The 12,500-nt window shown below is 48.4% G+C and overlaps 2 protein-coding genes across 2 annotated transcripts in view; one reads left to right on the top strand and one right to left on the bottom strand.

Moving 5' to 3' along the window:
* ntmt2 (N-terminal Xaa-Pro-Lys N-methyltransferase) overlaps positions 1-9,139 on the bottom strand; it is a gene marked incomplete at both ends in the record, with an annotated part of 12,743 nt that extends 3,604 nt beyond the window's left edge. Inside the window, 2 exons of the mRNA XM_079558346.1 lie at positions 3,389-3,561; positions 8,998-9,139. Of these exons, the coding sequence (XP_079414472.1) occupies positions 3,389-3,561; positions 8,998-9,139 (315 nt within the window). The remainder of the gene's footprint in view (positions 1-3,388; positions 3,562-8,997) is intronic.
* The window catches only part of LOC306964895 (interferon-induced very large GTPase 1-like), a 470,425-nt gene that overhangs the window by 230,769 nt on the left and 227,156 nt on the right, over positions 1-12,500 (top strand). The window lies entirely within an intron of this gene.

Raw genomic sequence — 12,500 nt, 5'->3', positions numbered from 1 at the left:
ACTAAATAATAATAATCTGGGTTAGTTAATATCTTCTTATGTTCGTGGGTAAACTGCAGCACTAAACCCGACTATTGCCCAAAGACCAGACCCTAAACCCGACTATCGACAAGAGACCAGCCCCTAAACCCAAAGACCAGCCCCTAAACCCGACTATCGACAAGAGACCAGCCCCTAAACCCAGAGACCAGCCCCTAAACCCGACTATTGCCCAAAGACCAGACCCTAAACCCGACGATCGACAAGAGACCAGCCCCTAAACCCAAAGACCAGCCCCTAAACCCGACTATCGACAAGAGACCAGCCCCTAAACCCAGAGACCAGCCCCTAAACCCAGAGACCAGCCCCTAAACCCAGAGACCAGCCCCTAAACCCAGAGACCAGCCCCTAAACCCAAAGACCAGCCCCTAAACCCGACTATCGACAAGAGACCAGCCCCTAAACCCAGAGACCAGCCCCTAAACCCAGAGACCAGCCCCTAAACCCAAAGACCAGCCCCTAAACCCGACTATCGACAAGAGACCAGCCCCTAAACCCAGAGACCAGACCCTAAACCCAGAGACCAGCCCCTAAACCCAGAGACCAGCCCCTAAACCCAGAGACCAGCCCCTAAACCCAAAGACCAGCCCCTAAACCCGACTATCGACAAGAGACCAGCCCCTAAACCCAGAGACCAGCCCCTAAACCCAGAGACCAGCCCCTAAACCCAGAGACCAGCCCCTAAACCCGACTATCGACAAGAGACCAGCCTCTAAACCCGACTATTGCCCAAAGACCAGCCCCTAAACCCGACTATCGACAAGAGACCAGCCCCTAAACCCAGAGACCAGCCCCTAAACCCGACTATTGCCCAAAGACCAGACCCTAAACCCGACGATCGACAAGAGACCAGCCCCTAAACCCAAAGACCAGCCCCTAAACCCGACTATCGACAAGAGACCAGCCCCTAAACCCAGAGACCAGCCCCTAAACCCGACTATCGACAAGAGACCAGCCCCTAAACCCAGAGACCAGCCCCTAAACCCGACTATTGCCCAAAGACCAGACCCTAAACCCGACTATTGCCCAAAGACCAGACCCTAAACCCGACGATCGACAAGAGACCAGCCCCTAAACCCAAAGACCAGACCCTAAACCCGACTATCGACAAGAGACCAGCCCCTAAACCCAGAGACCAGCCCCTAAACCCAGAGACCAGCCCCTAAACCCAGAGACCAGCCCCTAAACCCGACTATCGACAAGAGACCAGCCCCTAAACCCAGAGACCAGCCCCTAAACCCAGAGACCAGCCCCTAAACCCAGAGACCAGCCCCTAAACCCAGAGACCAGCCCCTAAACCCAACTATCATCAAGAGACCAGCCCCTAAACCCAGAGACCAGCCCCTAAACCCAGAGACCAGCCCCTAAACCCGACTATCGACAAGAGACCAGCCCCTAAACCCGACTATTGCCCAAAGACCAGCCCCTAAACCCGACGATCGACAAGAGACCAGCCCCTAAACCCAGAGACCAGCCCCTAAACCCAGAGACCAGCCCCTAAACCCAGAGACCAGCCCCTAAACCCAGAGACCAGCCCCTAAACCCAGAGACCAGCCCCTAAACCCAGAGACCAGCCCCTAAACCCAACTATCATCAAGAGACCAGCCCCTAAACCCAGAGACCAGCCCCTAAACCCAGAGACCAGCCCCTAAACCCGACTATCGACAAGAGACCAGCCCCTAAACCCGACTATTGCCCAAAGACCAGCCCCTAAACCCGACGATCGACAAGAGACCAGCCCCTAAACCCAGAGACCAGCCCCTAAACCCAGAGACCAGCCCCTAAACCCAGAGACCAGCCCCTAAACCCAGAGACCAGCCCCTAAACCCAGAGACCAGCCCCTAAACCCAGAGACCAGCCCCTAAACCCAGAGACCAGCCCCTAAACCCAGAGACCAGCCCCTAAACCCAGAGACCAGCCCCTAAACCCAGAGACCAGCCCCTAAACCCAACTATCATCAAGAGACCAGCCCCTAAACCCAGAGACCAGCCCCTAAACCCAGAGACCAGCCCCTAAACCCGACTATCGACAAGAGACCAGCCCCTAAACCCGACTATTGCCCAAAGACCAGCCCCTAAACCCGACGATCGACAAGAGACCAGCCCCTAAACCCAGAGACCAGCCCCTAAACCCAGAGACCAGCCCCTAAACCCAACTATCATCAAGAGACCAGCCCCTAAACCTACAGTGGACGGTGAGAAACGGGTCTCGTGAAACATCTGGATGTCCGGTAGCAACGGTTTCTATGAGGAATGATTGGACAGTGAGTGTTTGTGGGCGGGGTTTCGCGAAAGGGGAGGTCCCAGACGCTCCCGGCTCTAAGGGAATCCAATTCAATGCTTTTTAATGACATTCAAGGCCTTTATTTCAGCAGGATTGATTTAAGGACTTGTAAACACTGATCCTCTTCCTTCACTCGGACGCGTCGTTATTTTACAGAGCTGTGAAGTCCTCGCTCTGGGGGAGGAGGGGGACGAGGGGGGGGGGACGAGGGGGAGGAGGGGGGCGAGGGGGTGTTTGGGGGAGTCAAATATCCGGGTGTCTCTGTTACGGCTCCCTGAGACTCTCCGATCACTTTCTGAAGGACGTTTTCATCAGGACTTAGATAAAGCGAGAGGCGGCTCACAGTCCTCGAGCCCATGAGCAACACACCTCTGCTGCACATGTGCTGCAGCTGACCCACTAGGCCGTTAACCCACATTGATGTGTGTTTGTGGACGGTTATTTCAGCGCCGCAGTCACACAGAAGCTGAACAGCTGCAGGGTCAGAGTCACGTGTGTTATTAATAGAGCTGTGAGTAAATCTACACGTCTGAGCAGCTGAAGGGTCTGCTGTCCTCAGGTCCCAGATTTATGAGCTTTGTTTGTGTCGGGATGGAAGTGACGGATAAAACACGGACCCTAAACCCGGCTATCGACAAGAGATCAGACCCTAAACCCGGAGATCAGACCCTAAACTCAGAGACCAGCCCCTAAACCCGACGATCGACAAGAGACCAGCCCCTAAACCCAAAGACCAGCCCCTAAACCCGACTATCGTCAAGAGACCAGACCCTAAACCTGACTATCGTCAAGAGACCAGACCCTAAACCCAAAGACCAGACCCTAAACCCGGCTATCGTCAAGAGACCAGCCCCTAAACCCAGAGACCAGCCCCTAAACCCGACTATCAACGAGAGATCAGACCCTAAACCCAGAGACCAGCCCCTAAACCCGACTATCGACAAAAGACCAGCCCCTAAACCCAGAGACCAGCCCCGAAACCCAGAGATAAGACCCTAAACCCGACAATCGACGCCCATGCGTGTGGATGTGCGTGCACATGTGTGTGCACATGTGTGTGACTCACGATGAACCTGCTGAGGAACCTCCTGCTCTGCTCCAGGTCGACCTCTGAGATCTCCAGGAATCCTCCCAACATGCCGTCCTCCGACGCCTCCACGTCCTCGTAGAACTTCTGCGATCGGTAATAGAACTGCTTCTCCCCTTTGATGTACTCACAGGTGACAGGGAACAGCTTCACTGAAACACAGGAACATTGAGTTTTTGAGTTTTTCCTTGCCGTACTGGAGAGTCTAAGGACGGGGGACACCCACGCCGCTCATCGCTACCTTTGGACATTATATTTGCCTGGATTCACCTGAACTTTTAATTGTCATATTTATTGCTGTGTTTTATTGCCTTGATGTTTGTTGCAGCCCTTTGAGGCGACTTCTGTTGTGATATTGGGCTATACAAAACCATTAAACTTGAAACTTGAAACTTGAACATCTGCACTGAGACAGGAACATCTGCACTGAGACACAGGAACATCTGCACTGAAGCACAGGAACATCTGCACTGAGACACAGGAACATCTGCACTGAAACACAGGAACATCTGCACTGAAGCACAGGAACATCTGCACTGAGACACAGGAACATCTGCACTGAAACACAGGAACATCTGCACTGAAGCACAGGAACATCTGCACTGAGACACAGGAACATCTGCACTGAGACACAGGAACATCTGCACTGAGACACAGGAACATCTGCACTGAAGCACAGGAACATCTGCACTGAGACACAGGAACATCTGCACTGAGACACAGGAACATCTGCACTGAGACACAGGAACATCTGCACTGAGACACAGGAACATCTGCACTGAGACACAGGAACATCTGCACTGAAGCACAGGAACATCTGCACTGAAGCACAGGAACATCTGCACTGAGACACAGGAACATCTGCACTGAAGCACAGGAACATCTGCACTGAAGCACAGGAACATCTGCACTGAGACACAGGAACATCTGCACTGAGACACAGGAACATCTGCACTGAGACACAGGAACATCTGCACTGAAGCACAGGAACATCTGCACTGAAGCACAGGAACATCTGCACTGAGACACAGGAACATCTGCACTGAGACACAGGAACATCTGCACTGAAGCACAGGAACATCTGCACTGAGACACAGGAACATCTGCACTGAGACACAGGAACATCTGCACTGAAGCACAGGAACATCTGCACTGAAGCACAGGAACATCTGCACTGAGACACAGGAACATCTGCACTGAGACACAGGAACATCTGCACTGAAGCACAGGAACATCTGCACTGAAACACAGGAACATCTGCACTGAAGCACAGGAACATCTGCACTGAGACACAGGAACATCTGCACTGAGACACAGGAACATCTGCACTGAAGCACAGGAACATCTGCACTGAAACACAGGAACATCTGCACTGAAGCACAGGAACATCTGCACTGAAGCACAGGAACATCTGCACTGAGACACAGGAACATCTGCACTGAGACACAGGAACATCTGCACTGAGACACAGGAACATCTGCACTGAAGCACAGGAACATCTGCACTGAAGCACAGGAACATCTGCACTGAGACACAGGAACATCTGCACTGAGACACAGGAACATCTGCACTGAAGCACAGGAACATCTGCACTGAGACACAGGAACATCTGCACTGAGACACAGGAACATCTGCACTGAAGCACAGGAACATCTGCACTGAAGCACAGGAACATCTGCACTGAGACACAGGAACATCTGCACTGAGACACAGGAACATCTGCACTGAAGCACAGGAACATCTGCACTGAAACACAGGAACATCTGCACTGAAGCACAGGAACATCTGCACTGAGACACAGGAACATCTGCACTGAGACACAGGAACATCTGCACTGAAGCACAGGAACATCTGCACTGAAACACAGGAACATCTGCACTGAAGCACAGGAACATCTGCACTGAGACACAGGAACATCTGCACTGAGACACAGGAACATCTGCACTGAGACACAGGAACATCTGCACTGAAGCACAGGAACATCTGCACTGAGACACAGGAACATCTGCACTGAGACACAGGAACATCTGCACTGAGACACAGGAACATCTGCACTGAGACACAGGAACAGCTTCAGGACATCCTGATTCTCGATGGGTCTAAACTGTTCCAAATGATGTTTCAGGGTCAAAAAGGTAAAACTCATGGATGGTTTTGTGTCTCGGGCTCTTTGAATCACTGACATTAATCTCAGAGACCTGGGATGATTCGCCCAGTTAAGGGAAAATTGACTGAAAAAGGATCAGATCATCATTTTCAAGCAATAAGGGAAAGAAAAAGGATCTCTCTGCTGATGAAAAGCGTGAAATAGTTGAATGTCTTGGTCTAGGTATGAAAACCTTCGATATTTCATGAAAGATGAAGCGTAATCATCGAACTGAGATTTGTGGATGATTCAGACACACTCGGGTTTGTGCAGATAAAGACACAGTGAGGACGGTTTCTGCCAGACAAATACATTAGATTAAGAGAACAGATGCTACAAAGCAGCAGACAGGTATTTGAAGCTGCTGGTGCCTCTGGAGTCTCATGAAGGTGACGTGACATGTGAAGCGTGTCAGAAGCAGTGACAGTGAGAGTTCGAGCGGGGTTTGTTTCATGCAGAGCCAAAGCCGTGACTTCACACAGTTTAACAACTTACTATGTACATGAAGAAACACTAGAAACATTAGTAAACAGTAAACAAGACGACCAAATTTACAATGTCAGAGTCCGACTAATCCACAAAGCAAGTCCATGAAGGTAAACTTCTCCTCCTGATCCTCTGACTCTGCGCATGTGTCGCGAGTCTGTAGCTGATCGTCTCGCGCCGCGTGTTTGTTTGGCCGAGTGTTTCTCTGCATCGCACAGCAGGACCAGCCACTCCTGTCCTTTAAATCGCACCTTTGACCTTTAGATGTATTAAAATTGCGATTAGATTAATTGCCCAGCCCTATGGACGGGTCCCACTGTTACAGAGACATGAACCCGTTACCATGGTTACCACAATAGGATCTCAGCTGTAGTTTATTCAGTCATTTCATCCTTTTAAACATCAATACACTGACTACTAGGGGTGGAAAACGATTCCATATAAAACGATAGATCATGTTTTTTGGACCGATACGATTCGATCGATACAGTGGATTTTCAATACGATATTCGATACTTTTAACATTGGATTTTCAGCAAATTAAGCAATAAGTATTACAAGTCACTGAACATAAATAACAGAAGGCATTTGCACCGGATTTTCCTAAAAAAATCACTTCAGATTTGCTGATTGTTGAATCAAACAACAGTGGAGAAAATACACTCACAAAAGTGCATTAACAGCTCAGATAAAGAGCTGTGTATATATTTTAGCTACAGAATAATCTTCACTTATTTTCAGTTAGAGCCAGTGCTGGTGGGACCTTTAACCTTTAACCTTAAGACCTCTCTTCTTTTGGCTTCACATGTTCTTGAGTGACGCCCCCAAACACAGCTCATACAGCCTTTCAGTGAGCGGGACAGGAAACATAAAGGGCCGCTGTCACATGACCAGTTACCTAACAGTTACCTGGGTGTCACTGCTGATTCTGACCGTCACGTCTCACACACAGACACTAGTGTATATGTTTTGGACTCTGAACGCAGAGCGCCTCATCCTCTCACTACAAACTCTGTGAACAACAAAGCCAACAAAATACAACACGAGCAGCATCACCAGAGCCAAAAGCAACAACACCAGCTGTTACCAGACGACCGTTACAGTTAGATTTCCCTCTGCATTTATACAGTCGACCACCAGCGCCCCGTTGTCTGATGATTATCATCTTTCTTGCAAAAATAAACTCTTCCTCGATGAACGCGCACAACGTGCTTCTGTTATTGTTGCTCCTGACGTAGCTCCCCTGTGGCCGCTGTCCATGATGACGCAACGTCACCAAAACGGGTTAAAAGTTGAATAAAGTAACATTTAGCCCAATATTATATATATTATACTATAATAGATGAATCGTTACAGCCCTACTGACTACACTTCAAAGTCCAGGCCGTTTACTGTAACATCTATGGAACAAATGTGGTGACATAAATCCGGTCCAGGGCCTTTAAGTCCGGGTCCGTGTTGTGTTAATAGACAGTGGAAGTGATTAGACTCAGGCCTAAGTGCCCTAAGCCTCTGGAATCTTCTGACAGTGTCCACCTGCTGCAAACACGAGCCTCATCCACACCCAAGACCCGCTCAGAGCCAGGACCGGAGCCAGGACCGGAGCCAGGACCGGAGCCAGGAGCGGAGCCAGGACCGGAGCCAGGACCGGAGCCAGGAGCGGAGCCAGGACCGGAGCCAGGACTGGAGCGACGCCAGCCCCTCATTCCCCCGGCTCCAGTGACAGGTCAGGTTTATGGGGCAGTGCTGTGGCTAAACTGCCATTCAGGTTTGACCAGGGTGTGACTGACTGACCAATGCAGCGACACAGATCAACTATTTATCAACCACTATACGCCCACCTGAACCTTTCTCCAGCTCGGCTTTACCCAAATCTAAAAGCTCCAGGTAAAAAGTGTCAAAATAGCAACGAGAACGGCGATGAAGTAGTAAATACAAAGAGGAAACAGAAAACCTTTCACTGGGATTTTCACAGTTGACATGTCAACAGAGTCTGAGTCGGTGTTTAAGCTGCTCAAGACGCTAGCATGCTACCAGTTAGCAACTGTCATAAATCGACTGTCACATGTCTGAACACTGAGGAAATTGGGCTTTCTCTTGGAGAGGTCAGAGCTGAGCTGTTGAAGCCTAATGCTAACTGGTAGCATGCTACTTAAACACTGACTCACTGGTTTCTTCACATAAACGTGCGCTTTTCCTGTTATCTTCTTGAGTAATGAGTACTGCATAATTCTACTTTGGTATTCAAAATGGCCGCCACAACAAAGGTCACATGACTGAAAGACATGTATAGGCTGTGAAGTGGAGAAAATGAGCTTTGTTAAGGCGGAGGTTAGAGGTTTAATGTTGTCCCTTCCCCCGAAGAGTCCAAGAATGAAACAAAAGTGGGAAAAACATCATTTTTTTCCCCCATCTTTCTTGGGCGGGGTAACTCATTTTGTAACTTTTTTGTCATTTTTTTAATTAATTTTTATTCCAATTTTTGGTCACATTTTTATTATTTTTTTGTATTTTTTTTGTCGTTTTGTGTTTTTTTTATTTTTTTTTGTGATTTTTTGTGATTTTTTTGTGATTTTTTTGTGATTTTTTTGTCACATTTATAATTTGTTTGTGATTTTTTGGATTATTTTTGTGATTTTTTGTGATTTTTTTGTGATTTTTTGTGATTTTTTTGTGATTTTTTTGTGATTTTTTTGTCACATTTTCGTCACATTTTTTTGTGATTTTTTAGGATTTTTTTTGTAATTTTTTGGTCACATTTATAATTTGTTTGTGATTTTTTTGATTTTTTTTGTGATTTTTTTGTGATTTTTTTTGTCACATTTTTGTCACATTTTTATTAATTTTTTGTCATTTTTTTGTCATTTTATTTTTTATTTTTTGGTAATTCTTTGTCATTTTTTTCTCCCCGGTCTCGGACTCATCTGGACTCTGAAGGTCCCGGGTCTGGACTTACCCAGGGGGGTCTTCTCCAGCAGGTAGAGGTAGCTGGCGAAGAAGTCCTTCTGCAGGGAGTGGTGCAGGTGGAAGCTCATGCTGTGGCGGCACATGGAGTCGTCCATGAGCTTCCACTTGTCGCTGAAGGCCTGGTGGATCATCTTGTACTGGGTCTCCTGCGTCGGGTTCGGGGCGCTGCCGTCGTCCTGGTCGTGCTCCGGGGGGTGCTCCTCCGAGGAGCCGTTCACAGAGGGGCCGTTCACCGAGGAGCCGTTCACAGAGGAGCCGTTCACAGAGGAGCCGTTCACAGAGGAGCCGTTCACAGAAGAGCTCTTCGATTCACCTTTGACTGAGCTGTCTGCTGTCCCATTAACCGTCCCATTAACTGTCCCATTAACTGTCCCGGTGACAGCTCCGGGCACCGGGACGAGGGCCGGGTTCTTGGTTGCGCCCACAGCAGGAGGAGGTCTGACTGAGGCCGCCATCATGGACCGACTGGAGAGAAAGGAACGATCAGATCATTAGAGAAGATTAAAACTAAACATGTTTTTTCTGACGACGCCATAAATCGCCTCTTTGCCTCTCGCACATTTGCATCTTGTTGCTGATGAAGCTCAAATATAACAACCGAGCACCGTGATGTTTTTAACCTCCAGTTTAGCTTTACCCGAATCCTGTAGGCCAGTGTGACACCTCATTTGAAAGCTACGGTCTACAAAACTCATCTAAATGGATCGTTTTCCTCACGTCATCAGATTTTTTTCCATCTTTTTTTGTCACATTTTTGTCACATTTTTAGTAATTTTTTTGTCTTTTTTGGTCATTTTTTGGTCATTTTTCATCACATTTTTTGTCATTTTTTCGTCACTTTTTTGTCTTCAGGACGGTCCCAGCTTCAGGCACTGTTACTGTGAGCGACGCTTCTTAGTCTCAGTCTTCCTGAGGTTTTGCTTTTTCTGAGCGTGGACCAAACATCACCGTCCTCAGTTCCCCCGTCTGGAGCCTGAAGAACCCGAGTCACAAACGGACTTTCCAAGCGTCACACGTCAAGTCATTCAGTCATTCAGCAGGACAGGAGCACACGGCACACACATGCAGAGACTAAACCAGGACTAAACCAGGACTAAACCAGGACTAAACCAGGACTACACCAGGACTACACCGGCCCTAAGGTGGGTCAGAACATGCAGAGTCTGAGCAGAGTCTGAGCTGAGTCTGAGCAGAGTCTGAGCAGAGTCTGAGCAGAGTCTGAGCTGAGTCTGAGCAGAGTCTGAGCAGAGTCTGAGCCGAGTCTGAGCAGAGTCTGAGCAGAGTCTGAGCAGGGTCTGAGCAGAGTCTGAGCAGAGTCTGAGCAGAGTCTGAGCAGAGTCTGAGCAGAGTCTGAGCAGAGTCTGAGCAGGGTCTGAGCAGAGTCTGAGCCGAGTCTGAGCCGAGTCTGAGCCGAGTCTGAGCAGAGTCTGAGCAGAGTCTGAGCAGGGTCTGAGCAGAGTCTGAGCAGAGTCTGAGCCGAGTCTGAGCAGAGTCTGAGCAGAGTCTGAGCAGAGTCTGAGCAGGGTCTGAGCAGGGTCTGAGCAGGGTCTGAGCAGAATCTGAGCAGAGTCTGAGCAGAGTCTGAGCAGAGTCTGAGCAGAGTCTGAGCAGGGTCTGAGCAGAGTCTGAGCCGAGTCTGAGCAGAGTCTGAGCAGAGTCTGAGCAGGGTCTGAGCAGAGTCTGAGCAGAGTCTGAGCCGAGTCTGAGCAGAGTCTGAGCAGAGTCTGAGCAGAGTCTGAGCAGGGTCTGAGCAGGGTCTGAGCAGGGTCTGAGCAGAATCTGAGCAGAGTCTGAGCAGAGTCTGAGCAGAGTCCGAGCAGAGTCCGAGCAGAGTCCGAGCAGAGTCCGAGCAGAGTCCGAGCAGGGTCTGAGCAGAGTCTGAGCCGAGTCTGAGCAGAGTCTGAGCAGAGTCTGAGCAGGGTCTGAGCAGAGTCTGAGCAGAGTCTGAGCCGAGTCTGAGCAGAGTCTGAGCAGAGTCTGAGCAGAGTCTGAGCAGAGTCTGAGCAGAGTCTGAGCAGAGTCTGAGCAGAGTCTGAGCAGAGTCTGAGCAGAGTCTGAGCAGAGTCTGAGCAGAGTCTGAGCAGAGTCTGAGCAGAGTCTGAGCAGGGTCTGAGCAGAGTCTGAGCAGAGTCTGAGCAGGGTCTGAGCAGTCGTTACCGGTCTGAGGAAGCGCCGAGTCTAAAAGGGTCCTCTGTCACTGTGAGTCTGCTGCAGATCTGCGTCCGGACGGGGATCAGGTTCAGGGGGCGGGGCTAAAGCCGGCTCAGGTCCAGGTCCTGAAGTATTTCCTGTACAAGACACTGGCATTAAGTGAGATCAGTTTTCCAGAGCGATGTCTTTAAAACCGGGTCCGTTTTGAAAGAACAAACCTTGTATTTCGAGACCGAAGCTCAGAAAGACCAGCTGTTTACACGCCTGAGTCACATGTGTAAATATAGCACACGTATGTACCTCACCCCCGCTCGGTGTGCGACTCAGAGGACACGCTTTAACTGTGGCATTAGTTTACTCAGATTTTGGATTCTGTTTCTGTTCTGTGAAAAAATACTTTTTTTTTTTTGGGTCAAAGCTCGAAAAATCCGTCTGAATCATAAAAAACCTTCCAAATGTCTCAGAGGAGCCTGGAGAGTGTGGAGTCTGATGGAGCCACGAAAGACGGCCCTAAACTCCCAAAAATCATTGACCCAAAAAGACTTTAAGTCAGGGGTAGGCAGGTTTTATTGTCGGAGGGATAATTTTATTTACTGTAAACAGACCGAGGGCCGAAGCCGCTGATTATTATGATTATTATGATTATTATGATTATTATGATTATTATGATTATTAGCCCAAAGTGAAGCACAACACTGGAAACATGAGCATCTTAAATGAGATAAATGTCTGAAAATGGCTTGAATTAATCAAGTTCTATGTTGAATTTGAGTCGGTTTGAACTAATCCAAGATACAAATGCTACAGCGCCAACGGAACAAGAATAAAACCCACTTGAAATCAGACAAATCATAGTTTTTCCCTTGAAATAACTAATACTAGAGGTTTTATCTCATCTAAGACCAGACCAAATCTACTCAAACATTAGATGTAATCTCTTAATTCAAGTAGATTTATGTCGATTATTCTTTTCCCAGTGCACTTCCTTCAAATGCCAGTGTTGTACATAATATATGACCTCATCGGGTGCACTGACAGTATTTCTACCTTTTTTCTCCCATTTCACTCCAATAATGTTCAAAGTTCTCTCTGATTTGTGTAATAATGTTTCTCAAAATCATCTCCAGGGCCAGAGGTTCTGTGCTGGAGGGCCGGATTTGGCCCTCGGGCCTGACGTTGCCGACCCCTGCTGTAAGTGATTGAATCGGGTGCAGATTTTCCATGTGAATTTTTTTTGCAATGAAACGCAAAGACTTTCTATAAGTACACTTCAGCCAGTTAAATCACATAAACATCATGTTCTTCAAGTTATATAACTACTTATTGGCTATTGTTGCTTAA

Source organism: Gobius niger (genome assembly GCF_951799975.1).
Source record: "Gobius niger genome assembly, chromosome: 6".
NCBI lineage: Eukaryota > Metazoa > Chordata > Actinopteri > Gobiiformes > Gobiidae > Gobius > Gobius niger.
This window is presented reverse-complemented; position numbering and strand designations above follow the sequence as displayed.